We start from the raw sequence: 27,536 nt of genomic DNA, 5'->3' as shown, positions 1-27,536 counted from the left end.
GTGGGGAGCCGGAGCGGGGCTTGCCCGGGCATGTGGGAGCTGCAGGCTGTCTGAGCACCACGTGCGGGCGGGAGGACAGACGCCGCACTTAAGGTGATCTCGGGACCCTGTTGGGGACGGCGGGCTGGGGCGGGCTGGCGCGGCGTGTTCCCGGCCGCAGGGCCCCGCGCGCGGTGTTCGCCCCCGGCCTGCGGCAAGGGGCGCCCGGTCGACCAGCTCTCGCGGCCCGGCGGGCGTGGAGGCCTGGCCCCGGGCGCAGCCTGTGTCCGGTCCCCGCCCTGCTCGGGGGTCCGGGGCCTGTGGGGGGCGGCGCTGGGCGCTGGGACTGGGCCTGGCAGGCTCGGCCCGGCCGCCGCGGCCAGCGAGTGACCGCCTTCCGAGTCCTTCCCTGGCACCGCCTTCCGAGTCCTTCCCTGGCAGAAGTCGGGCCTCCCCCGCGGGGGGAATCCTCAGGGATCGCGGGCGGCCGGGGCCGACCGTACGGGGCCCTCGGGCTCTCGTTTCCCTGCCGAGAACTTGGGAGTCCACGGGGATCTCAGCGAGCCACACTTGCTCAAATTCGGGCGATTATTCGTAGCAGGGCTTGGGGATGAGGTCGCGCGCTCGGTGAAATACAGATTCTCAGGCGCCCTTCCCCAAAATGGCAGTTAGAATAGTGGGGGGGGGGGGGGGTAGGCCTGGGAATAGGCGTTTTAAACAGACGTTCTAACTGCTTTTGGGGAAGCCCCAAGCCTGGTTCAACCCTCGGTTTTAATAAACTCTCCTTTTGTGGCGAGGGGATGGTGACTCGGTCCAGGTCGTCTAGCTTTTAATGCCCGAGCACTAAGTGGGCCTGCACCCGCCCTGTCTTCCTGATCTGCCAGCAGGTTGGTAGCCCCTCGGCGATTGGGACTTCGTGGTTCCTTTGAGGCCTTGGCTCTGAGGCCTCTGCTGCTGGGGTGCTGGGGTCCTTCCCTTAGGCCACAAGGCTCCCTAACCCCTGCAACAAGAAGGCCCTGTGGCTGCCGAGCCCCGAAGAGCTGGTTCCAGACCGGAGGGGGATTGGACCTTGTCTTTACTGAAACAATTGTGTTATTTGAGCAAAACTTGTCTCCAGCCTGGCTGAGCTCCCGTCGGGGGCCCAGGATAGGGGAGGCAAGTCCTAGATAATTAATCGTTGTCTCCGACAGGTCAGCAAGTTCCCGGCATATGGAAGAGGGCTGCCTCCACCTCTTGAAGCACGAGGCCACTTTTTCTCAGGCAACTTAAATTTCTGGTTTCTTTGAAACCATCTTGCCAGAAGGGTCAGGGAAGCCACTCCTGACCTGCAGAGGGCCCTGAGCCCTTTCAGAAGGGAAAGGGTCCTCCTCCCCCCGACAGAGGTCAGTTTCTAGCAGCATCAGAGTTTGTCCTCCTAGGTCCGGTTCTCCCCATTGCCGGGCTGAGGCAAATTGAGGTTCTGTGTTTGTCGGCTCTCCTATGTGACTTGTCGAGATGAAGAAGCAGATTATGGCTAAGTGCACGTCTAAAAGGGAGAAGGCTTCTTGGGGAGTAGATGAGCAAGCCAGAGGGACGATGAGTCAGGATGGGGCACCGTGCCTCGCCCTGGCCCGGCGTCGCGGAGTAGCACTCCTCCCCACGCCTCTTAAATCTCTGCTCCTGTTCAGACTCTTCTCCAGAGCTCCTCCTATAAGGCAGAGTCGTGCTCCTGTTCCCGCATCAATCCCTGGACGGAGCCCATGCTTTCAGCACCTTCCAGACACAGTTCTCTCTCGCCCTGCACCGTCTCCTCACCCCCTACCTCCTTTTCACTAGCTGCACCGCCTCCTTGCCCTCTCACAGTGGATGTACTCTGCCTCCTGGACTTCGTGTCTGCATTTTCTCTGGACGCCCTCCCTTTTCTGTACTCCTGGCAGACTTTCCTGAAACTCTTCAAAATGTGCTTCCACTGCCAGGCTGCACTAACCCAGCGCTTCTGTCTGTCCAGTACTTGGCCCGGTGAGTCACCTTGGCCAGGCCAGCCTGTCCTTAGTTCACCTCTCCCATCCCTGAGCCCACCCTGGTGGGTGTCTGGCTGCCTGTCTTCTTGCCACACCCTGAGTTCCCAGTCACCTCCAGCTCCGGCATCCCCACGGTCTGGCAGATAGCAGGCCCGGCTCCAACTCCCTTCACGCACTTCTCCAGACGACCCGCTATATGCTGGGGCCTGGGCTGGCTGATGGGGAAGGGGCGGAGACACACAAGGCTCTGTGCCTGCCTTTCAAGCACTTGGAGCTGGACCGTATGTAACCACTGCCTGAGAGTGTAGCGGACCCTTCTCTGGTTGTGCTGTTAGGAGTAGAGGGGTGACTTTCTCTGCTCCCCAGCTAGACTATAAATGTCTGGGCTTAGGGCTACTGTGCAGTATTTCAGTGACTTCCCTGGGTGCTCTGGGACTCCCTCAGTCGATCAGCAGAGATCAGCCTGGGGACACCAGCTGAGGGTAGGGCCACCTAAGTGTACGATAGTCTTCTCAGAGTGGGGACAGAAGGTTGAGTAGTAGAAAGGGGGGAGGGACAGTTCCCCCAGCTGTGATTTACCCACCAGCGGCATCGTCTGCTCACGGGCCCCTCTTCCTTCCCCAGCCCTGGGCTCCTTTCCTTTCAGGCCTTTGCACCAAACATGGCCACTAATTTGTCTCCCTGTCACCTCGAGGGTTACTGTTTTTCCTTCGCTTAGATTTAATCTCTTCTGGCAAGTCTTCCAGAATCATCCTCAGCATGTTCTGCTTCCCTGGCACTTCTGACCCAGCCCTGCACACACCCGGTGCTTTGTCCCTGTCTCTGCAGTGAGATGAAACTTCTCGGAGCCCGGTTGGGACCCCAGGGAGCCTCAGGCAGCCCAGTGGAATGAAGGGCTGCCCCAGCAGGACTTCCTGAAAGATGTAGACAGGACAGGGGACGTATGTGAGGGGGACGAGAGGCAAGAGGAAGGCCTGTGGCTGGGGATGGGCAGTGAGTCCAGGCTGAGGCAGCTTTGACCTTGGAAGAGTTCATTACCAACCAGGAGAAGAGTCTCAACCTCTCTGGGGGAGAGGTACCTGGGTAGCTCAGTCGGTTAAGCATCTGACGCTCGATTTTCGCTCAGGTCATGATCTCACGTTTCTTGAGTTCAAGCGTCGGGCTCTGTGCTGACAGTGCGGGGCCTGCTTGGGATTCTCTCTCCCTGTCTCTCTGCCCCTCTCCCTCTCGTGTGCGCACACGCTCTCTGAATAAATAAATAAATAAATAAACGTACAAGAAAAACCTCTCTGGGGGAAAGGAAGCAGGCAGTTATTGAGCCCCTACTGTATACGGTGTATGCAGATCACAGCACACGTGTGTCGTGTCTTCAACAGGAAAGGTGGTAGGGACATTTCGCATGCAAGCCGCCTGAAGCTCAGCCGAGCTCCGTCCGGAGCTGAGTTAAATCCTGCTCTGCCTGATTGAAAGTCCTGGTTTTCTGGTCTGTTAACAATGTACCAGCTGACTTAGCGGGTGAGGTGAAGCTCTCCGAGCTAGGTCCCCCCTAGGTCCCCCGCTCTTGGGCGGCTGCTGGCCTTGTTGCATGGGATTTGCAGCTCCCTGTGAACTGCAGCCCTTTCTGGTGTTCAGTGTTGGAGAGCTTGGGGCCCTGGAGACCTGCAGACACTGCTGCTCAGGGCCTTTTCCGTTTCCGCTTTGTAAGCTGAGCAGGTTTACCATCACGCTGCTGCCCACAGCCTATGGTGACCTCACAACATGCCCAGCTGTTGAAAAATGTTTGCGCGTGCTCTTGTGATTTGTGAAGTAGAAAGTCATTTAATAAATTACCGTATTTTGGGGGCACTTGGGTGGCTCAGTCAGTTAAGCATCCAACTTTTGATTTCGGTTCAGGTCATGATCTCACAGTTTGTGGTTTCGAGCCCTGTGTTGAATGGCTTTGTGCTGACAGCACAGAACCTGCTTGGGATTATCTGTCTCCCTTTCTCTCTGTCCCTCTCCTGCTCATGCTCTCTTTCTCTCAAAATAAATAAATAAACAGTAAAAAAAAAACCAAAACAAACAACTGGGATTATATATACACACACATGCATATATATATATATATATATATATATATATATACACACACACACACACACACATATACATACACACTACTATTTTTGGAACCGTTATTTTTCTCAAAAGTATACCTTTCTTAACAAATTTTAAGTTTGTTTTTAAGACAGAGCATGAATGGTGGAGGAGGGGTAAAGAGAGAGAGGGAGAGACAGAATCGGGGGCAGGCTCCAGGCTCTGAGCTGTCGGTGCAGAGCCCGATGCAGGGCTCGGCTCGCAAACCTGGAGATCATGACCTGAGCTGAAGTCAGATGCTGAACCAACTGAGCCACCAGGGCGCTCCTAGCTTTCTACAAATTTTTGATGCCAATGCTTACTGGAGGTAAGCTATGGCTTGGAAGTTGAGACCTTGGACTCTGGGTCCATATCAGTTCTTGTCTCTTATTAATTGAGCAGGTTACTTAGTCTCTCTGCTTCAGTTCTCTTGCCTGTGATTACGAGGGTAATAATACTTGTTCGGGTTGGGAATATTTAGTGATTCCCTGTAAAGTACTCAGAACCGTGATCTGCATGTGGGGTTGACCTGAGTGCATTGCTTATTCGTAAAGGTCTTCGACTTGGCCTGGAAGCCTGAGACAGCACAGGGCTGTAGGGCAGCCCGGCAGAGGGGCACACTTCTCACCCAGCCCCTCTGCCCCTTGTGTTCTTTCTGCAGAGCGCTGCCCCGCTGGCACGTTGCCTCCCGGGCCTCGCTGGACCCCGGCGGTGAGCTTATTGGGATGGTACCCCGGGAAGGCCCTGAGTCTGCCCAGCGCCTGTGCCCTTCCCTGGCTGGCCTGAACGCCAAGGATGTGCTTCGGAGAAAGCACAAGACGAGGAGCCGACAGCACCAGCGATTCATGGCCCGGAAGGCCTTGCTGCAGGTGCAGGGGCTGCTGAGCACGCCCGCAGGGCCGGGATCCTCCCCACTGCCCGCACGGCCGGAGGCACGGCCGGAGGCACTGCCGGGCTCCGAAGCCACCAGCAGCAGGATGCAGCGTCCAAGGAATGAATCTGGAGGTGCCTCGTGCAGCCGAAAGCCCGCGCCCAGGGAATCCACAGCGCCCTGGCCCAGCAAGTGCGTGGCTATCGACTGCGAGATGGTGGGCACGGGGCCCCGCGGGCGGGTGAGTGAGCTGGCCCGCTGCTCTGTGGTGAGTTACCACGGCGACGTCCTCTACGATAAGTACATCCGGCCGGAGATGCCCATCGTGGACTACCGTACTCGCTGGAGTGGCATCACTCGACAGCACATGCGCACAGCCATCCCCTTCCAGGTGGCCCAGAAAGAGGTGAGGGCAGAGGTGGGGGCTTGTGTGATGGCTGATGGCCAGCGAAGGGCAGCCCTGGGTTTGAGCCGCCACTTAGCCGGTGGAAACAAAAGACTTCGGGGAAGTTACTTAACTTGCCTACACTGTGGCTTCCTTCTGCAAAGAATCCTGTGCCAGCAGGAAGGGGTTGCTCGTACTGAGGAGCTAGAAGATGGACCTCACGTGTGCCTTCCCTTCATGCTCCAAACCATTCGTGGGGAGAGCACCTGTACCGGGGACAGAGCAGAAGTAGGCCCTGGGTCGTAGTGACTGGGAGGGCCTGGGTTCAAAGTGGAGGCAGCTTGGCTGACTGGAGCTCGTGGCTCCCCCGCCCCCCATGCTGCCACCCCTCGGCGGGATCCGGGCACCAGCGGTGAGGCTGGCAGCGTGACCGTGGGGACTTCCCACCTCCCTTCTCCGCTCCCAGATCCTCAAGCTCCTGAAGGGCAAGGTGGTGGTGGGGCACGCGCTACACAACGACTTCCAGGCCCTCAAGTACGTCCACCCTCGGAGCCAGACCCGGGACACCACCTACGTGCCCAACCTGCTCCAGCGGCCTGGCCTCCATACGCGCACCCGGGTCTCTCTGAAGGACTTGGCCCTGCAGCTGCTGCGCAAGAAGATCCAGGTACGTGGCACGGGAGCAGGTGGCCGGTGGCTGCAGTGATTGGGGGCCCCAGCCGGGGCTGTGCCTCCAGGCTCCGGTCCCGCTTCCTCCCCCGTCCAGGGCACACGGGTAAAGCGCGGGCTGTCGCGTCTGCAGGCAGCCCCGGGGTGCTCTCTTCCCCCGTCCTTCCCCAGTGTGCACGCTCTTGCGGGCTGCTGTCTTCCAGATCCGCCCCCTGCCCACCTCCACTCTGTCCCCATGCATGTTGCATGTAGAGCTCCCATCGTGCAGCTGGAGAGCTGGATGGAGCCTTCCTCGGGGGTAGCCAGTGACCCTGGCTCCCACTGCCCTCCGTGTTTCCCCACCTGCCCTCCAGGCCTTTGAAGTCGGAGGTCTTTAGCGGGTGTAGATCTGAGGACGTGGGCTCAGTGGAGCGGGGTGGCATGGGGCCCGTGCGATGGCTGAGCTTTTCTGTCTGAGCGGCACCCTCGCCCTCCGCCCGGTCCCGAGCTGCGCGCAGCCGCTCGGAGAGTACGCGTTCGGGGCCCGCGGGCAGTGACGGGGACTGTCGTCCGCAGGCTGGCCGGCATGGCCACTCGTCGGTGGAAGACGCCATGACGGCCATGGAGCTCTACCGGCTGGTCGAGGTGCAGTGGGAGCAGCAGGAGGCCAGCAGCCTCCCCGCCTGCCCAGAGGACCGGGAGCCCGACAGCGGCACAGACACGGAGCAGTACATGGAGGACCGGTACTGGCCGGAGGACCTGGCCCAGGGCCCCAGCGGAGGAGCGGGGGACGCACAGGACAGAGGCGAGTGAGGCCAGGGAGGCTCCCGGGCGGCCTCCGAGGGCGGCGAGTGGTGCGTGGGGGCCAGGCGAGCCCCGGGCACCGCGTCCTGGGCAGGACAGGGTGCCGCTAGCCCGCTGCCGGCACCCGGGGTTTGGGACCACCGGTCCTCCTGGCTCTCTCTGCGCACGGCGCGGCCCTCCCCTCCCCAGGGCTACTGCGGGCACTTTGTCCCCACCCCTGTGGTCGCTAATGGTGCTTCATCATAGACACCGTGAAAACGTCAGGTGGGCAAGCTGTGAGGACTGAGCCCGAGGAGGGACTGTGCCACAGACGGTCCTGGCTGTCACTGGCCTTCCCTGCCCCCAGGCTGCGCTGTCTATAGGGATGATGTCTCCTCCTTGGGGTGTTAGTTCAGCTCAGTGACTTGGTAAAGCCCTCTTGTTGTCCTCTGCCCCGTCCTCCACAGGCACGTCAGGTTCAGAAGGAGTATGCCCTGAATCTGTAGAGTGAAGGCCACTCTACGGGGCCCTCCTTCGCTTTCTCTCGGAACTGGAACTCTGGCTGTAGCCGTAGTGGGAACCCAGCGCGAGGCTACGATGGCATGGCAGGGCTCTCAGGCTCATGGGGTGTTGGCACCAGAAGTCACCAGGCATTGGTGGGAGGACGAAAGCCGACAGGCTTTGGGTGGGGAGTGTGGCATACTAATTTTGACCCAAATCAGGCATTTCTCCTGCCCATCCAGCACGAGGCTCCCTTAAGCACAAGCCTGAGGAACAAGACAGCAGCTTGAATCCCGGGACCCCTGTGCAGAACCGCACCCAAGGGACCTTATTTATCGAGAGCAAGGCCAGCGGTGTGCAGGGGAGCAGAGTGGGTGTCCCCCGGGGATAGGGCCGGGCAGTGGCGGCCGTGCAGTGCACCCGCACCCAGGCTGGGGTCCCCTCAGGCACTTTGATCCACAGTCCTTGTGGTTATTGGGTTTTCTCCAAATTTCTAGAACTGCTCTCTGTCAGGATTTCATCTCCTACCCTTCTTTCCTTGTTTCCTAAGGGGCAGTTTGGGGGTATTGAGGTTCAACCAAGAGCTCGGGTCCACACAGACCGTTGAGCCCCATCTTGGCTTGCCACTTAATAGCTTTGAGACCTCAAGTCTGTGACCTCACTCTTGAGCCCGTTTCCTTGTCTGTAAAATGGGGATAATGATATAACCTACCTCACAGGACTGTCACGGGGGGACGCTAAGTGCTTAGCGCAGTGCCTGGCACTTCGCAAGCCGAGGTCGGTGGGAGCAGCTATTTTTTCTTCAAGGGTCACTGTCAGCCTCTTCTGGGTCACACCTGAACACGCGCCTTGGCTTGAGTGGCTTCGGCCCAGACGGGGACTGTCCTTCCTTGCTTAGCTGTTCCAGCAGGTGGGGCACCGGGCCAGCCGTGGACACAACCTAGAGGTGCTGGGTTCTCCCTGCGGCCGCGTGACCTGTGTCTACTCCGCGTCCCTCTGTGTGCAGGAAGCTGACGATGGTTTCTGTGTCCGTCTGGGCCAAGCAGCAGGGCCAGGAGCTGAGAGACGCTGCTGAAACCACACTACTTTGAACTTGTCTGTCGCCAGCTCCCTCGCCGTCTGCAGAGTGGGGAGCTGGCTGAGGCGCTGACCTCTGCTGGCCTGGCTCCAGGGCTTTGTTCTGGAGTCCTTAAAAGTCTGTAGCTGGTGCCAGACTCCCAGCTGGGGCGTAGCTTCGATTCTTGGGGGTGTGGGTTGAAGAAAGATGGAGCTGTTACCAGCAGGGAAATGTACTGGCTTTAAAATCAGCTTTGTTGTAAAACCAATTGTTCTGGAATAAAACTCAACGAGAAACGTGGATGAAGTGGCCCTTTCTGAATTCTCTGACTGGGGTGGGAGGGTGGCTTGGCGGAGAGACCGGGAGGTGTGGGAGCACTGAGTCTTGCTGGGCGCTTTGGCATTTGAGGTGGGGGCTTTCCAGATGATGCTTTGGGATGTGGCAAGAACATTCTAAAGCTACAGAATTTATGTCTTTCAAATACTTTGTTGAGCTTATTTATTTTGAGAGAGAGAGAGAGAGCATGAGCCGGGGAGGCAGAGAGGGAGAGAGGGAGAATTCAAGCAGCCAAGCAGGTTCCGCGCTGTCAGTGCAGATCCCGACGTGGGGCTTGATCTCATGAACTGTGAGGTGATGATCTGAGCCAAAACCAAGAGTTGGACGCTTCACCGACTGAGCCCCCAGGCGCCCCTATTTTTTAAAATTTTATCACTGCCCTATTGTAGAGCATAAAGTTTATTTAATTTGCTTCTGCTGAAGCTGTGTACTCACTTTTTTAAGACAATTTTTGGTTTTGATTGTGATTAAATACACAGAACATAAAATTTACCGTCTTCACCATTTCTAGGTGCACAGCTCAGTGGTGTTACGTATATTTACATCGTTGTACAATCTCCAGAGCTTTTTCATCTTGCAAAACTGAAACTGCTCATTTCACACTTAACTCCCCATTCCCTCCTCCCCCCCGCCCCTGGCAATTGCCATTCTGCCTTCTGTTTCTATGATTTTTTTTTTTTTTTTACTAAAAAAAATTTATTTTAATGTTTATTTTTGAGAGAGAGAGAGAGAGAGAGAGAGAATCTGAAGCAGGCTCCAGGCTCTGAACTGTCAGCACAGAGCCCGAAGCGGGGCTCGAACCCACGAGCCACAAGATCATGACCTGAGCCGAAGTCGACACTCAACCGACTGGGTGACCCAGGCACCCCTGTTGCTATGATGTTTACTAGATGCCTCATCGAAGTAGAATCGTCCAGTATTTGTCTTTGTGATTAGCTTATTTCACTTAGTGTAAGGTCCTCCAAGTTCATTCATGTTTAGTATGCAGGAGGATCTCCTTCCTTTCTTTAAGGCTATCATTTGGGTGCATGTACCACATTTTGGTTATCCAGTCACCCCTCAGTGAATACTTGGCTTTCTTCCCCTGCTTAGTTGTGAGTAACATTGCTGTGAACACAGGTGTGCAATGTCTCTTTGGAATCTGCTTTCAGTGCTTCGGGGTGTATACCTAGAAGTAAGACTGCTGGATCGTATCATAGTTCTGTATCTAATATTTTGAGGAACGGCCATACTATTTTCCATGGAGGCTGTACCATTTTACGTTCCCACCACCAATGCACAAGCTTTCTAATTTCTTCACATCCTCACCAACACTTGTTATTTTCTGGGTTTTTTGGGTTTTGTTTTGTTTTTGGTTTTTGGTTTTACTCCTTTATCTTTTTTGGTAGGTATCCTAGCGGGTGTGGGGTGATAATCTCATTCTGGTTTCAACTTGCGTTTCCCTAATAACTAGAGATCTTGAACATCTTTTTGCGTATCTGTTGACATATAGGAGTTTTTTTCACTTTTTGTGTCTTTTTTTTTTTTTTTTTTTAAGGTTATTTATTTTTGACAGTGACAGAGTGTGAGCATGAGCTTGGGAGGGGCAGAGAGAGAGAGGGAGACACAGCATCCAAAGCAGGCTCCAGGCTCTGAGCTGTCAGCACAGAGCCTGACATGGGGTTCAAACTCACAAACTATGAGATCATGACCTGGGCCGAAGTCAGATGCTTAACCAACTGAGCCACACAGGCGCCCCATCATTTATTTCTTTTTTTTAAGACACAGAGACAGAGTGTGAGTGGTAGAGGGGCAGAGAGAGAGGGAGTTGCAGATTCGGAAGCAAGTTCCAGGCTCTGAACTGTCAGCACAGAGCCCGACGAGGGGCTTGAACTCAAACCATGAGACCATGGCCTGAGCCAAAGTCAGATGCTCAACAGACTGAGCCACCCAGGTGCTCGTATTATTGTATTGTAGTGTAGTGTAGTGTAGTGTAGTGTATTTATTTAATTTAATTTTTTTTTTAATTTTTTTAACGTTTTTTTATTCTTATTTTTGAGACAGAGAGAGACAGAGCATGAACGGGGGAGGGTCAGAGAGAGAGGGAGACACAGAATCTGAAACAGGCTCCAGGCTCTGAGCTGTCAGCACAGAGCCCGACGCGGGGCTCAAACTCACGGACCGCGAGATCGTGACCTGAGCCGAAGTCGGCCGCTTAACCGACTGAGCCACCCAGGTGCCCCTAATTTAATTTTATTTATTTTATTTTATATTATCTTACTATTTTATTTTTAGAGCACACGTGTGCGAGCAGGGCAGGGGCAGAGAGAGAGAAAGAATCTCAAGCAGACTCTATGCTCAGCACGGAGCCCGACTCGGGGCTCCATCCCATGACCCCGGGATCATGACCTGAGCCGAAACCAAGAGTTGGACGCTCAACCGACTGAGCCACCGAGGCGCCCTGTGTTTCTTTTGAAAACCGTGTTCCATTCGCAGTTTTACATGTATTAAATTGAACCACACCAAGTTGCTGCCATTTGACTGAGCTGGTCCTACCTGCCACATACACCTTACAAGTCCACACAGGCACATTTTTGAGCACACGCCCGCTGAAACAAAAGGTCAGGGTGCCTGTAGGGAGCGGTGTCCTACCCGCTGTTAGGAATCATCCACTCTCAGCCTGCAGCCCGCGCTTGGTGCCACCCAGTGGCAGCCTCTCCACACTGTACGGTCACAGGTGGGTCGACTGAGGCAGGATGTGTGTCTTGTAAGGTTGAGAGGTTTGCCTTGAGGGACTTTCCTGCTGTCACTTGACCTGAGGGCTGCAGCCTTGGTCTGGCCAACGGGTGACACCAGTTAAATCCGGGAAGCCTCCCTTCCAAGCTCTTCCCCCCAACCATCCCCCTGGCTGGGGCCAGGGGCTTCTCCCCTAGGCTGTCAGAGGGCCCCTTCTGACCTCAGCGTGCCCAAGGCCTTGGGAAAAAATGCAACACAGATCCGGGGGGTTCTCTCGGTGCAGGTGCCGGGGGCCCTGCAGCAAAACAAGCAGAGGGGGAGGAGGAGAGGAGCAAGTAAAGTACATGGGATTTCAGATGATGCTAACTATTCCTACAGAGGAAACCCAGAAGGGATTGGAGGTACAGTTGTGGTTTTTTTAAAACATAATTTATTGTCAAATTGGCTAACATACAGTGTATACAGCGTGCTTTTGGGTTTGGGGGTAGATTCCCGTGGTTCATCACTTACATGCAACACCCAGTGCTCGTCCCAACAAGCGCTCTCCTCAGTGCCCACCACCCATTTTCCCCTCTCCCACGCCCCATCAACCCTCAGTTTGTTCTCTGTATTAAACAGTCTCTTATGGTTTGCCTCCCTCCCTCTCTGTTTGAAACTATTTTTCGCCTTCCCCTCCCCCATGGTCTTCTGTTGAGTTTCTCAAGATCCACATATGACTAAAAACATGGTATCTGTCTTTCTCTGACTGACTTATTTCACTTAGCAGAATACCTTCAAGTTCTATCCACATTGTTGCAAATGGCGGGATTTCATTCTTTTTCATTGGCAAGTAGTATTCCATTGTATATATAAACCACATCTTTTTTTTCTTTTTAATGTTTTATTTATTTTTGAGATAGAAAGAGACAGAGCATGAGCAGGGGAGGGGCAGAGAGAAAGGGAGACACAGAGTCTGAAGCAGGCTCCAGGCTCTGAGCTGTCAGCACATAGCCCGACGCAGGGCTCGAACTCACGGACTGTGAGATCATGACCTGAGCTGAAGTCGGACGCTTAACCAACTGAGCCACCCAGGCGCCCCTATAAACCACATCTTTATCCATTCATCAGTTGATGGACATTTGGGCTCTTACCGTAATTTGGCTATTGTTGAAAATGCTGCTATAAACATTGGGGTACCTCTGCCCCTGTGCATCAGCACTCCTGTATCTTGTGGATGAATTCCTAGTGGTGTCATTGCTGGGTGGTAGGGTAGTTCTATTTTTAATTTTTTGAAGTGCAGTTTTTAAATTTTTTTAAATCTTTATTTTTGAGAGAGAGAGTGTGAGCGGGGGTTGGCGGGGCGGGGACAGACAGAGAGAGAGAGACACAGAATCCGAAGCAGGCTCCAGGCTCCAAGCTGTCAGCACAGAGCCTGATGCAAGGCTCGAACTCATGAACCGTGACATCATGACCTGAGCTGAAGTCGGCCACTTAACCAACTGAGCCACCCAGGCGCCCCCCGTTTTTTTAAAACATTTTTAACGTTTATTTGTTTTTGAGACAGAGAAAGAGACAGAGCGGAAGTGGGGGAGGGGCAGAGAGGGAGACACAGAATGTGAAGCAGGCTCCAGGTTCTGAGCTGTCAGCACAGAGCCAGACACGGGGCTCGAACCCATGATCCTTGAGATCCATGACCTGAGCCGAAGCTGGATGCTTAGCCAACTGAGCCACCCAGGTGCCTCGAGGTACAGTTTTTAAATTTTTTTTTTTCAACGTTTATTTATTTTTGGGACAGAGAGAGACAGAGCAGGAACGGGGGGGGGGGGGGGCAGAGAGAGAGGGAGACACAGAATCAGAAACAGGCTCCGAGCCATCAGCCCAGAGCCTGACGCGGGGCTCGAACTCACGGAGTGCGAGATCGTGACCTGGCTGAAGTCGGACGCTTAACCGACTGCGCCACCGAGGCGCCCCGAGGTACAGTTTTTAAATAGAGGCCAGAAAAGGCCTCAGTGGGAGGCCTAGGGAGAAGGAACAAAGGGATAGATAACTTGGAGGCAGAGCTCCAAGGGGCAAGAATCTCACCGCAGAATATGGTGACGACTTCCTCACTGAAACTGGCTTCTGTTTTTGTCCCAGCTGTAACTCATTCATCTGGTCAATAAGTACTGAACGCTCTACGTGGCAGGCACTGTTGTAAGAGGTCAGGAGCCTGGGAGTGGGTCTAGCCCTAGGAAGCATGGCTGGGCTGCTGGGAGCTCCTTCCAGGCTTTCTTTTCCTTGTCCTCAAATAGTGTCAACCCAGCTGGAGGCAGAGCCCGTTGAGGGCAGGCAGATGGTCGTTTCTGAGGCACCCCCAAAGCACTGGAGCGTCTAGGGGCTCCCTCCTTGCCTGCTTGGCTTCCCCGGGTCGGGTCGGAGGGTGAGGCTAGCCCTACTCACACCGCAACCTTCCATGCCCTTCCTATGAATAGCCTCAATGTCCCACAAGCCAGCTCCCCCTGCCCCCGTGGGAGACCTCACAGAGTGTCAGATTGGTAATGGCCCCGGAAGCTGTGGGACATTCCTTGGGCTCCCATCCTGGGGATGTTTATTCTACAGGCAGGCGGAGGGTGAGAAAGGAAAGAAAAATGTGGCAATCTGCTGCATCCACGTCAGCGGCATCATCTGAGGAGGGGAGGGCTCTTTTGAGCACTTAAGTGTGTGGTGGGGGGGAGGGGGGGAAGGCGAGACATGGGGACATGGAACCTGCCAGCTTTGTCGGTGATGACTCAGGCCCTTGGGCCCCCCACCTGCCAGCAGCCCGAGGATAAGGAGCAGCCCTGCCCCGCCCTGCCCCGGCCTCCCACCCCTGACTTCGCCTGATAACAAACCAGAAACTGAAACAGAGTCAGGATTCCCGGCTTGAGGTCAGAGATGAGTCACAGCTAAGAGCAAGTGCAGTAGCTGAGAAGTGGCACCAGAGAGGCAGACGTGAGCCGAAGGCACCAGAGGTGGGCAGGTGAGCGGGGGCTGGGACGGCGAGGCCAAGGCGCTTCCGCAGGGCCGCGGCCAGGGGAGCGGGTAGGAGGGGGCCTGGCGGTCCCAAGGCTGCTGGGCCAGACCAGAGGCCCTGGGACCGCCGGGCTGAGGAAGCCGGGCGGGGTGGCAAGGGGCCAGCTTCCCCTGTTGCCAGATGGCGTTCATGACAGACAGGGCAGAGGGGACAGGCTGGCTGGGTGGTGGCCGAGGACCCCCGAGGCCTCGGTCGGCCCTCGAGTGATGCCCCTCCCGCCTCCCCTGTCCAGCGCGTCTGCGGGTCCTGGTGACACATGGAGAGCGGCACCGAGGTGGTGGCCATTGACTGTGAGATGGTGGGGCTGGGGCCCCGAGGGGAGAGCGGCCTGGCTCGTTGCAGCCTCGTGGACCTCCACGGCACCGTGCTCTACGACAAGTTCATCCGGCCGGAAGGGGAGATCACTGATTACAGGACCCTGATCAGTGGGATCACACCTTGGCACATGCAGGAGGCCACGCCATTTGCCGTGGCCAGGCTGGAGGTGAGTGGAGGGCGGCGTGCCAGCCAGGCGGGGGGAGGGGGGGGAGGGGAACCTGCGGACAGCCGCCCGCCATCCGCACACACGCTTCCCGGCACCTCGTCCAGGTGCCACATCTGGGACCTGTGACCCCAGCCGTGGAAGATTCCCCCCTCCGCCTCTGCATGACTAGGGCACGGAGAAACCTGTTGGTGTCTTCTTCACGTCCCTGAGAAGCCTTCCTCCATCAGACAACCTTAGACTCACGTCTGGGAGCAGCCTTCAGGGCATCGGGTCCACCTTGCTGGTCTTGTGATGGGGGAAACTGAGCGCCCCTGATGCCCCCCACAGTGTGATTCTTTGCTCTGCCCTGAGCTGCCACTGGCGAACCCCGTGAGGAAATGAGGAAAGTGAGGCCCTCGCCGGCTGGGCCCTGGTAGCGGGCCCCAGGTCTTGAAGAACAGGCCAGAGGCCTCCCTCACCCACCCCCAGGCTCCGGGAGCTTGTTCCCAGACCGCACAGTAGGGCCCTACCGTCGGCTAGAGGTCAGCGTGTGGCCCCAGGACCTCCCACCCTCCTGCCTCACCTTGTTGTGATGACTTTTCCAGTCTCCGCTTTCTGTTTCTGTTTCTGTTTCTCTGAATCACCAGACGGGAAGCAAAGTCTAGCACCTGCTTTAGTCCCTTCTGGGAAGGTTTGGAGGGGCGAGTAAACTCGTCAGTATCTAGGCTGCCGGGGCTCGGGGAAGTCCCCGAAGAACAGAGGGGACCGCGGTCCGTCCCAACTCTGCACACCGCGTGCGTGCCAGGCTCCAGGCGCTGCAGAGAAACCCACGGCGGTAGCTACTGTTTACTGAGCGCAGGCTACTCGCCGGGTGCAATCCTGGGCACTGGCCGCCCGGAGCTCACTCACGCCTCCCGAATGGCCTGCCGCGAGGCCTCCCAGGAGCCGGTAACTCACAGTTGGGAGGGGCCGGTTTTGAATCTCGGCCGGTGACTTAGCAGCTCCTTGGGCGAGTTACCTGGGCGGCCTCTCTGCACCCAGTTTCTCCCACCTGGAAAAGAAACTGGGTACGATAACAGCAGCAACCTCATAGGATTATTGTGAGGCTTGAGAAAGCGCCTAGAGGGAGCGCCTGTATTATGTAAGGACTCCAAAAATGTTAGCTATTACGAGCGTCTGTTATCCCCATGTTGCAGATGGGGAAACTGAGGCCTGCTTGAACTAAGTGTATTGGTTTGCTCGGGCCACCATGGCGGAGTAGCACGGACTGCGGGGCTCAAACAACAGAAATGTACTGTCCCAAAGTCCTGGAGGCAGGAGGTCTGAGCTCAAGGCGGTAGCAGAGATTTGTCTCTTCTGAGGCTGTGAGGGAGAGTCCGTTCTACATCTTTCTCCCAGCTCCTGGGGGTCTGCTGGCAGTCTTCGGTGTTTCTCGGCTTGTAGAAGCATCACCCTAATATCTGCCTTCTTGTTCGAATGGCGATTGCCTTGTGTACCTGTTTTGTGTCCCCCACTTCCCGTTTATGAAGACACCAGCCATATCGGATTAGGGCCCACCCTAACGACCTGATGACCAGTACTTACATCTGCAATGACGCTGTTTCCAAATAAGTCACATTTTGAGCTATTAGGGGTAGGATTTCAACACAGGAATTGTTGGCAGGGGCGGGGGCGGGGGGACACAATTCAACCCACAAGACTAAGTGACTCACAAAGTTTTAGGTAACTAGATGTGGTCAGGACTCAGAACTCAGGCTCAAAAGTCTAGGGCTGTGTGTCCAACAGGGGGCTGCCAGCCACACGTGGCTGAACACCGCCAGTGTTCAAATACCTCCCATGGCTCCCCATTGCCTGAGGTCCCCCCAGCACACACTCATGGCCGTTCAAACCCTAGCCACCTGCCATTCCTGCCTGCCCTTACAGCTCAGCCATCATCCAGCCAGTGCTCTTCCAAGCCCCTCCCCCTGCCCTCTCCCATCCCTGCCCCTGGTCCAGGCCAGAGGAGTCCTTCCTGGTGCCCTACCCCACCCCGACTCTGTAGTGGGGGGCTCCAGTTCTCCTGGCTGTGGCCCCTGTGCTTTATTTATTTATTTATTTTTGTTTATTATTTTTGAGAGAGAGAGAGAGAGAGAGAGAGAGCAAGCAGGGAAGGGGCAGAGAAAGAGAGAGAGAGAGAGAGAGAGAGAGAGAGAATCCGAAGCAGGCTCCTTGCTGACAGTGCAGGGCCTGACACGGAGCTTGAGCTCACGAATCGTGAGATCATGACCTGAGTGGACGCTTAACTGACTGAGCCACCCAGGCGCCCGGGCCCCCACCCAGGTGCCCCGGCCCCTGTACTTTAAAGCTTGTCTGTCCACACACATGGCCTGCCTCGTTCCACGTTCCTGCTGTGTACTCTATCTGCCCCCAGATTGGATGGTGTGCTTTGCACACAGAAGGTACCCTGAGAATGTTTGGGGGACTACAGTTGAACCGATTTTCACAAAATACAGAGTTCTGGCAGCGGCATGGAACGAAATCGCCTCGGCCCTCGTGCTGGCCTTTGCTGTTAAGATGCAGTGATACGCACACAGCCTGGGAGGTGGAGAGCAAGTGCACTGTCTTTAGAACTTGTCTGGACGTGGCTCTGTGTCCTCTGGCTCGTTGCTAAACCTCTCTGTGCCTTCAGGAGGCACATCTACAGCACAGGGGTGACGACGCAGCATGGGCGTATCCAGCACCGTGTCCTGGAGCCGTTCTAAGTATTTTCCACATGCCACTGCCTTTACTCTCCACAACAACCCCGGGAAGTAGTTAACCAGTGTCATTACTCCATTTGACAGATGAGCAAACTGAGGCACAAGGCTGAGCCAACTGTCCAAGGAAGGAGTAGAGCAGAGACTCAAATTCTGGCTTCAGAGCTTGCTCCGGGATGTTCCGATCCCACGATGCACGTGTAAGCACGCTCCGTGAATGCTGAGCATCCAGTATCCGCGTGGGACAGTGCTAGGCACCCCACGTTTGAGCCCAGGCGGGAGAAGGCAACGGCTGTCATTTGTTTGCGTGAACCAGGACACAAAGGCCGCTTGATCCCACTCCATCGCCCATAGCGTTCTAATCCCAGAGACAGAGACCGGGCTCACGGGCCCCAAGATGTGAAGAGCTCCCAAAGGGAAGAAGCCTATCGTTGCCTCCCGCGCCGGGTGACGCCTCTCAGGTGAGATTAGGGCTCGCCAGGCTTTGGTTTCACGCAGGCAACTTTCAGAGGCTGCTCACCAACCTGTCTCTTCCTCCCCTAGGAGTGGTGACTGGGTCCGGCCAGTGGTGAGCCATAGACCGGCCCATGGCAGCCAGCGGGCTTCTGGGGATCCACTAAGCCCCCCCACAGTCCACCCTGGAGGGTTGCTACCATAGGGCACTGAGATTGTGCAGGGGATCCCCCCTCCTGTTTTTCATTCTTATTTTTGGTAAAGTGGTTACGTTACCTTTTTTTTCTTAATGTTTATTTTTGAGACAGTGCAAACAGGGGAGGGGCGGGGGGGGGGGGGGGACAGGGGATCAGAAGCAGGCTCTTCGCTGACAGCACAGAGCCCGAAGTGGGGCTTGAACTCAGAATCCGAAGCAGGCTCCAGGCTCTGAGCTGTCAGCACAAAGCCCGACACAGGGCTCGAACTCACGATCCGTGAGATCTTGACCTGAGCCAAAGTTGGACGCTCAACCGACTGAGCCACCCAGGTGTCCGGTTACCTTACTTTCATAGTGGAAAGTAATCGCTTGTTACCTTCCGAAATCTCTAGGTCTGACATCATCTAGAGCAGCGGTTCTCAATGTGGAGTGGTGTTGCCCCCCAAGGGACAAATGTCTCACTCTCTGAGGCATTTCTGGTTGCCACAAGTGGGGCAGGGGGCCTGCTACAGACATCCAGGGGGTAGAGGCCAAGGATAGTGCCAAACATCCTCTAATGCACGGGACGGCCCCTCCCCCAGCCACACACACACCAAGAGAAAGTGTGGAAGTTGAGAAACTGGCCTATAGAGCCCCATGAATCAGGCTGCCAGCTCAGAAGAGAACCCAGGAGGAGACTGAGGTCCAGAGAGGGGCGGTGACTTGCTTAAGGACACACAGCAAGCCGTGATACAACTCAGTGTTCAGATTCAGGGCTCTCACCTGGTGAGTTAATTAATGCTGTTTGTTTTGTTTTGTTTTCCTAATTGTAACTTTTAATGGCGTGTAACTTACTTTTGTAAATTAATGCTCCTTTCATGTTAACCCGGTACACTGAGTCGCATCTACCCTCTGACCAGGCTTGGGGAGGGATAATTACAGTTTTAGTTGGCAAACAGAACAGCTGAATCCCATGAAGCATCCCGGTTTAGGAGGGAAACGCAGACAGAAGAGAGGCCACAGTAGCCTGTGAACAAGGAGTTACTGGGCCAAGTGCCTCCTGCTGGGGCCCCGCCCCCGCTCAGGTGTCTCTGGGGCAGGTGTCTTTGGGGCTTGGCCAGATGGAGGAGGGTGACTTCACCGTCCAGGTTTCCCCTGGCGTAAGCAGTCTTAGGGCGTGCGGGGAACAGGCTGGGGCAGGGCCACCTGCAGAACTGGGCAGGGGACAGGAGGAAAGGGGAGACTGAGGCCACTCTTGAAGATGACAGTAAGGCCTGGCCCTCTAGATTTTTCATAAGGGCCCCAGGTGATTTTTCCGACCGGGAACATCCGGGGACTACTTGGAACAAGGGTGGCACTGCAGTAGAAGGACCCTCCAGGCAGACACAGGCCACTGGTCCTGGTGCTACCCTGCCGTGTGACACGGGTACGCGCTGCTCTGTAGCCCCCTTTCCCTGTTGGTAAGATGGTGTGATCATCCCGGCCTTGTAGGGGCCACGTCCCCGATCCGGGAAATCTGGGCGCTGCCCCGGGCCCAGCACGGCTCTCCGCTCCGCCATTAATGACGCTGGAGCAGGTTCTCAGCAGGTGGTAGTAACAACTATAATAACAGTGATGGGGTCAGGCAGGTCTGGACATCTCACTGCAGCTCTCAAGTCACCAGCCCTGTCACCTGGGCAAGCCTCTTAACCTCTCTGGTCCCCAGGCCCCTCCTCTGGGACATGGAAATCAGAATACCCGGGTTGAGAGGTCTGGCCTGGCGCTGTGAGAGCAGCAGATGGGTGATTGTCCCTCCTCCCCACTCAGTTCTTTCCAGGAATTCGAGTCTCCGCCCCCTATGTTTGGCACTCCTGACACTGAGGGCAGGTCCCGCGGCCAGCAGGTCACAAAGCCCTGAGGTCCTGCCAGCTGGCACCTTCTCCCCATCCCTGGCTCTGACAGCCCCCCCTCTTCCCTCCCCGGCCCTGTCTCAGAAAGTCGGGGGAGCCCTGGCTGCTAATGGGCCTCACCTCTCCAGGCCTTTGCCTTACAAATGGGGAAACCGAAGCCCAGAGATGGCCTGTGACCTCCATGAGAGCACACAGCAAGTCCCAGCAGTCCCTCTCCGCCCAGTGCCCAGTGCCCAGCATGTTTTTGGCCTGAAACATCGCTGACATCTCTCTGCTAAATAGACTCATCTCTTTTTTTCCTGATTCCTTCTGCTTGTCTACCCCCCCCCCCCCCCCATTTTATTTGTCTCCTCATGAGCCCAGCGGTGCTGACTGTAGCCACTCCCTGCCAGGACCCTGGGGCTCAGGAAGTGATTAATTTCCCAGGAATCTACCTCACGATGACTCTTGTCCTCTTCCGCCTGGGAACAGTGCAGCGGTTTCTGGGATGGCAGACAGTCCCTCAGGGCTTTGTGTGAACTGGGCCTGAGCCAGCTCCTCGTCGGGGGAAACAGGCCACATTGTTCGGGAACACAAAGAATGTGAGCAAGAAAAGGTGTGTGACCCACAGCTGCCCTGAGGGGCCTGTGAGCGCCACCCCTCTGCCACGGGCTGGCGGGGCCCTTTCCTCCACAGTAGGACTCGAGCTGCTGGTGAGGGCCGGTGTCCTCACCGCTCAGGTGACCTCTAGATCAGCAACACCAGCCCCACCTGTTAGAGACGTGAGATCCAGGGGCGCCCGGGCAGCTCAGGGGCTTAAGCGTCCAACTGCTGATTTCGGCTCAGGTCATGATCTCACGGTTCGTGGGGCTGAGCCCCGCGGCCAGCTCTGAGCTGGGTGCGGAGCCTGCTTGGGATTCTCTGTCTTCCTTTCTCTCTGTCCCTCCCCCACTCTCTTGCTCAGTCTCTCTCAAAGATAAATAAATAAACATTGAAAAAAAAAGTGAGGGGCGCCTGGGTGGCGCAGTCGGTTAAGCGTCCGACTTCAGCCAGGTCACGATCTCGCGGTCCGTGAGTTCGAGCCCCGCGTCAGGCTCGGGGCTGACGGCTCGGAGCCTGGAGCCTGTTTCCGATTCTGTGTCTCCCTCTCTCTCTGCCCCTCCCCCGTTCATGCTCTGTCTCTCCCTGTCCCAAAAATAAAATAAAAAAAACGTTGAAAAAAAAAATTTTTGAAAAAAAAAGAAAAAAAAAGTGAAATCCAGAGTTCTGGGTTCACCAGGTGACTCCCACCCCAAACGTCCACTGGAACCAGCACGGTCCATTCCTCAGGAGAGCTTCCCCAGGCCCTAGGCCTGGGCTCCGTCCAGAGGAGGCCCTGACAAAGCCGTGTGAACAGGGAGGGGTGACGTTGCCTGTTGACGGTAGATGGACGGAGCCCTGCTTCCACCACTGTGGCCAGGGACAAGTCGCCTCATCTCTCTGAGCCTTGGCTTCCTCTTCTGCAGAGTGGCCCCAATGATCCTGTGGTCGCCAAGGGAGAGCATACCAATGTCCCCCATGATGTCTCAGAAGGCCACCAGAAACAGAAGCAGGGCAGGGAGGGTGTCAGCCAGGTGGCAGTCTCCTTCCCCAGGCACAGAAGACAGGCCAGAAGTTATGGGAGAGCTGTCCAGAGGGGGGCCTGAGCCCCAGGATGCCCCTCCAGCTGGGGCCCGACACGGCTCCGCCCCAGAGCCCCCGTCCATCCTTCTCCAGTGGCAGCCCAGGTAAAGAAAGGGGAGCCTGTGTGGCCGTAGGTAGGAGGCTGTCCCCAGGGCCACCATGGGAGAGGAGTGCAGACGGAGTCCAGATGGGAGGCTTGGGTACTTTAGCGGTTACTCCCGAAGCTCGGCCCCTGGGCTGGTGGACGCCAGGAGCAGGCCTGCTCTTCCTAAGTGTGCTCGTGACGGGCAGTCCGCTGGCTCTGAAGGCTGGCCCTGCCACTAACCAGCTGTGTGGCCACCCCAGTTATCTAATGGTGCTTAGCAAATCGCCTCCAAACATAGTGGTTCAAACAATGTCAATATTTGCTTTGCTTCTGCACCTGCAATCTGGTCAGGGGCGGATGGGGACAGCGGTTGGGCTGAGGCAGAGGCGCCCGGCAGGCCCAGAGCTGGAACCTCGGGAGGTTGGCTTGCCTACCCATCCCGTGGCTGGCGCCGGGGCCCCTCAGACTCGGCTCTCTGCCTCCAGTGGTCCCTCCAGCACGGTGGCTTCGGGGCGGCTCCGGGCTGCTGGGACACTGGCCCTCAGAGAAGTCAGAAGTCACACGGGCCGGCCCATATTCAATTCAATTGGATTCCATCTTTTGTGAGAGCCGGAGTCAAGGAATCCGCAAACTTGCTTTAAGATCCTGAAGAGTAACCTGGGGCAAATCATTTCACTCTCTTAGTGCTTCCACTTTTTTGTTCTCATCCGCAAAACATGGGCTGCGTTAGCTTTTTACGGCTGCCTTCTACAAAACCACAGGCTTAGTGGTTTAAAGCCACACGAACGGGTTATCCTTCGGTTCCACAGCTCCACGGTCTGACCCGGGTCTCAAAGGCTGAAATTAAAGTGCGGGGAGGGCTGTGTTCCTTTCTGGAAGCTCTGCGGGGGAGTGCCGTTCCTCGCCTTTTCCACCCGGGGCCCCCTCCTCCTCCTTCAAGGCCAGCAGGAGCAGGTCAGGTTCTCAGGGCAAATCAGGGCCCTCCACCCGGAAGGGCCCTTGCGATTCCGTTGGGCCCATGCGGGTAGCCCAGATCATCTCTCACCTTGCACCCCAAAGCCCGCCTGCAGCTTTAACTTCTCTCCGCGTGTAAGGTGCTCCGGATTCTGGGGTTTAAGGCGCGGGCAGCTTCGGGAAGTCATTCATCTGCTTGTCACAGCAGGCTTGTTGACAGGGTGGCACAGGTGACGTACTTCGGTAAGTGCCTGGCACCCGGGCGTGCTCAGTAGGTGCCACTGTCGTTACTCGTGCATGAGGAGAGGCGCGGTCCAGCCTCCTCATTATACAGATGATAGAGAGGGTTGAAGCCCAGAGAGGGAGGACAGCTTGCTCAGGGCCACACAGCAAGTCGAGGAGGGACTGCTTTCCTCCGGTACCGCGAGGACCCCCAGTCGGCCCAGACCCGCCCGGAGGACCCCGTGTGATGTGCGGGGCGCACGTCTCCCTGGCCACAGATCCTGCGGCTCCTGAAGGGCAAGCTGGTGGTGGGCCACGACCTGAAGCACGACTTCCAGGCGCTGAAGGAGAACATGAACGACTACTCCGTTTATGACACGTCGGTGGACAGGCTGCTGTGGCGGGAGGCCGGCCTGCAGGACTGCGAGCGCGTCTCCCTCCGCGTGCTCAGCGAGCGCCTCCTCGGCCGGCGCATCCAGGTGAGCACCTGCCTGCTTCGGGGCGGGGGGGGGGGGGGGGTGGCCCCTCCCCCCAGGGCCCGCGCCCCTCCACCCCCCAGGGCCCGCCCACCATCCCCAGGGGCTCCAGAACCAGCCCTGGACCCCGAAGGCGCTCTGCATCTCCCCCACGGCCTTGAGAGGCTGTGTGCTTGCCAGCGAGGAGGGGTGCTGGCCTCGGGGTTCCCCAAGCAGCCGGCCCTGGACGAGGACCCGAGCGCAGGAGGTTCATTCCAGAGGTGACCCCGGGACGTGCTGGTGGAGCCCAGCGCCCAATATAGGTCTTGTTTGTTTTTAAACTCCAGCCAGTTACTCTGTGGATAACTGAAGTTTTTTTCTTTAATGTTTATTTATGTTTGAGAGAGAGCCAGTGTGAGCGGGGAAGGGGCAGAGAGAGAGGGGGGTAAGGGACAGAGGATCCCAAGCGGGCTCCGTGCTGACAGCAGAGAGCCCAATGCGGGGCTCGAACTCACTAACCTTGAGGTCCTGACCTGAGCCCACGCTTAACCAACTGAGCCACCCAGGCGCCCCGATAACTGACGTTTAATCCCACTGCGGGCCTCTGGAATAGGGTAAAACGCGGCCCTCAGATCTTTTCCAGGGAGCGGCGGTATTTACATACAGCTCCCAGCAGGCAGGGCTGCTGCTGTTCCCAGAGCCCCCATTTCTCGGCACTCGTAGTCTCCGGCGAGGCCCAGAAGGGGGGTCCCTGGGGGCTCACGGAGGTGGCAGGGCCGAGGGAGGTGGGCCGGACACCAGCAGCCACGGGTCCCCGTGGGGGAGGTATTTATTAGCACCTACTCTGTGCCGGGCTGGTCAGGATGCTGGAGACGCAGGGCTGAGCAGGGCTGGCCTTGTGCTTGAGGAACTCCTGGGTCGAGGGAGGGTGGCCCATTAGCCCGGAGGGATGAAGGAAAGCAGGTCTGCAGGAGTCCGAAGGGCGAGTCTTAGTGGAGGAGGGCGGGGAGGGGAGGGCACCAGGAACTGGGGAGGGAGCAGGGGACGAGCCTGATTTTGGACCCCTCCGTTAGCCTTGTGGCACGCAGGACGGAGGACAGAATACACAGCACGTGGATTCACCCAAGTGCTGAGCAAGTAGCATTTAGAAACATCATTTTGGCATTTGAAAACAAAATTTTTTAACATATATTTATTTTTGAGATAGAGAGAGACAGAGCATGAGGGGCAGAGGGAGACACGGAATCAGAAGCAGGCTCCAGGCTCCAAGCTGTCAGCACGGAGCCGGACATGGGGCTCGAACCCCCTGAACTGTGAGATCATGACCTGAGCCGAAGTCGGGGCTTAACCAACTGAGCCATCCAGGTGCCCTGGAGTATTTTTTTTTATATTCGCCTGGTCCCCTGGAGCTCCCTCTGTGTCTGTGTGTCTGCAGCCCCTCCTCCCTCACCGGATTATAAGCACCTCGAGGACACAGCCCGGTTCTCCGGATGCTGGAAGCTGTGCCTGGCCATGCCTGGGCCTAGTGCCCCAGCTCTGGGTCAGACAGGAGAAGCCGGGCCCGCTCCAGCCACCTGCGGAGTCCAGGGTGTCAGAAGCCTGGGGACGCTCACCCACCGACCCCCCTCAAGGCCCGGGAAACCGGGGTGCAGGCGGGGAAGGCCCAGGTCACAGGGGGTCTCTGCATTCAGCCCTACCCCAAGTCCCGCCCCCCCGCTCTGTCCATGTGTCTACAGAACAGCCAGTTTGGACACAGCTCGGTGGAAGACGCCAGGGCGACGATGGAGCTCTACCGAATCTCCCTGCAAATTCGGGCCCGCTGAGGGCTGCCGGCCCGGTGGTGGGTGACCGCAGCTCCAGCCGGCCCCTTCCACAGGGACTCCCCCAGGGTCTTCTTCTCTTCGGGACAGCAACTCCCCTGCTTTTGGAAAACGCGTCTTTAGTAGTAAAATGGTTTATTTTTTCTGCTACCTCAGTGGCTACTCCTGTTGCCTTTTTCGGAGCCGGGTCACGGTGACGGGCCGTGGTCCACGTGAGGCTTAGACATCAGGGAAGACGGGGCTGGAATGGGGGGCTGGGGAGCGTATGTCAGTCTCTTTAATAATCCGGAATCCTTGAGGAATCTAGGTGGTATGCAGCTAAATAATGCCCTTGCCTCTGCCTCCCTTTTCCTGTTGCGCTATGCCCAGGGGAGTGGCACCCGGCTCAGAGGTCCGCTCGTGTCATCTTGGAATGGGTGCCAAGGCCCTGGTGAGCCCGGAAGCCGAGGTACAGAGACTGGGGGGGGGCGCTACCCGAAGTGACCTTCAGCAAGTTGCCCCTCCTCTTGTAAAACGAGGAAGCAAAGGCAGGGGACTCTGAAGTCAGAGAGAATGAGGCTGGACTCCGGGCTCTGGCATTTAGGAGCCGTGTGACCCAGAGCGAGTGACTTAATGGCTCTGTGCCTCAGTTTCTCCATCTGTAAAATGGGGGATTCTAACAATTCCTAGGGTTCTCGTGAGACGTTGCGTACAAAGCCCCTAGCACCACGCCTGTCATAGCTTGAGCACCCGGCAAACGTCGGTAACTGGGGGTTATTGTCTTGGGAGACCCCAGGGAGAGCAACTGCACTCTGCTGTGGGTCCCTGACCTCTGACGGAAGGGCGTGCATGGCATGTGGGGAGAAGGGTGCACACCAGAGCCGTCACTGCTCATCGGAAGCAGCAGATGCAGAGTTGGCACTTTTAATCCATGGCGGGGTCCCTCCAAACCAGAATTACCCTGGGGGGAGGGGGGCAGGTGATTCTGGCGCCGAGGACACTTCAGGCACCTGAGATGCTTTTTAAGCAACCCCAGTCCCTAAGCACCGTGTTCTCACACTTGACCAAGCATCGGCATCACCTGGAGGGTGCCGGACCCCACCCCCAGACTATCCAACTCAGCCAGACTGGGGTGGGGCCCCAGAATCTGCATTCCTAACAAGTTCCTCACTGATGCTGGCGGCCCAGGACCACGCTGTGCACGCTGTGAAAGCCACCGCTAAGCATCAGGTGATTGAACGAACGTGCGGCCGCAGCTGAGAGCCACTGGCCTATGGTCCGGGTGCCACCAGGCTGGACCCCTGCCATCCCCTCTGGCTGCCAGCTCATGCAGAGAGAGGCCCACAGCCCTGAGAAATGTGTCCCAAATGGCCCCACCCCGCAGATGAGGGACTTCAGGTAAGGTTAAGGACACAAGGGACTCAAATCCAGGCCCGACTGCCTCATAATGGCAGCGCCCCCCACTCGCACACTGACTTCTGGGGACCTGGAGGACTCCCTCCCCCGTCTGGGAATGCGGGGAGGTGCAGCTTGCTCTCTCCTGCCCTGGCGCCCACCTGACTTCCAGGGCTGTGCCCGGGCCCTCTGCTGGGATGATCTGGGGGAGCCTTCAAAGCAGCCGGGTGCGGCCGCCTTGCCTGGCTGAGACTGGCCAGCAGGTGGTGCCCTTGGGCCGTCCGCTGGGCCGGAGGCCTCGAAGGCAGAACCGGCTGGAGGAACACTTGGGCAAGAAGTGTGAGGGGCTGTCTTTAAAAATGGTTAGGGGGCTGCAGCGGTGACCCTCTAGGCCGCCCTCACTTAGCCCCTGAGCTGAGGCTCAGAGAGGGGCTGGGACGGTGAAGCAGCCTGGCCTAGAAGGTGAGCCTGGCCTCTCGGACTCCCAGGTCAAGGTCCCTTCCACGCCTTCAGGCCTCCTTGGAAGGAGGGGTGAACCAGGACTCCCAGAGCAGCGGCACTCCCCAGGGAAATCCGTACCCAGCTTCCCGCTTCGGGCTGTGGTGCTAGGATTCCCCCCGTGGGGAGGTGCCCACCCTACCTCCCAGGCGGACGCCGAGGGGAGGGTCAGGACCCCAGAGGGGGCGTGTGCCGTGGGCTCTGGCCCCGCTCAGGAGCCCCCATCTTCCGTACAGCCAGTTCCCCGGGGGGAGCGACACAGTCGCACAGGAGACTCCGAGGTGGTTCTCCAGAGAGCACCAGCTTCAGAGTCAGGCTGACGTGGCTTGCAGGTCTCACCCCTGAGAGAGC

At 57.2% G+C, this 27,536-nt stretch overlaps 2 protein-coding genes across 5 annotated transcripts; both read left to right on the top strand.

Moving 5' to 3' along the window:
* Nucleotides 1-34: 34 nt before the first annotated feature.
* On the top strand, nucleotides 35-8,641 carry AEN (apoptosis enhancing nuclease). 4 transcript variants are annotated; one of them, XR_003969308.1, is made up of 6 exons: nucleotides 35-93; nucleotides 1,170-1,361; nucleotides 4,756-5,371; nucleotides 5,817-6,017; nucleotides 6,575-8,192; nucleotides 8,289-8,641. XR_003969308.1 is itself a non-coding variant. In XM_030317417.1 (6 exons), exons 3-6 carry the CDS (start codon nucleotides 4,820-4,822, stop codon nucleotides 8,294-8,296), a joined length of 990 nt encoding a protein of 329 aa, XP_030173277.1. In that variant the 5' UTR covers nucleotides 35-93; nucleotides 1,170-1,361; nucleotides 4,756-4,819; the 3' UTR covers nucleotides 8,297-8,641. The 4 variants fall into 4 exon arrangements, 3 of the variants coding, with proteins under 3 accessions (XP_030173277.1, XP_030173275.1, XP_030173274.1); XM_030317417.1 differs by having other exon boundaries at nucleotides 6,575-6,803; XM_030317414.1 differs by lacking the exon at nucleotides 35-93 and adding an exon at nucleotides 392-866 and having other exon boundaries at nucleotides 6,575-8,641.
* Nucleotides 8,642-14,085: 5,444 nt separating this feature from the next.
* On the top strand, nucleotides 14,086-25,464 carry ISG20 (interferon stimulated exonuclease gene 20). The gene is made up of 4 exons (XM_030317412.1): nucleotides 14,086-14,367; nucleotides 14,654-14,905; nucleotides 23,317-23,517; nucleotides 25,230-25,464. Exons 2-4 carry the CDS (start codon nucleotides 14,678-14,680, stop codon nucleotides 25,314-25,316), a joined length of 516 nt encoding a protein of 171 aa, XP_030173272.1. The 5' UTR covers nucleotides 14,086-14,367; nucleotides 14,654-14,677; the 3' UTR covers nucleotides 25,317-25,464.
* The last annotated feature ends 2,072 nt before the right edge of the window (nucleotides 25,465-27,536 follow it).

Source organism: Lynx canadensis, chromosome B3, assembly GCF_007474595.2.
Source record: "Lynx canadensis isolate LIC74 chromosome B3, mLynCan4.pri.v2, whole genome shotgun sequence".
Taxonomy (NCBI): Eukaryota; Metazoa; Chordata; class Mammalia; order Carnivora; family Felidae; genus Lynx; species Lynx canadensis.
This window is presented reverse-complemented; position numbering and strand designations above follow the sequence as displayed.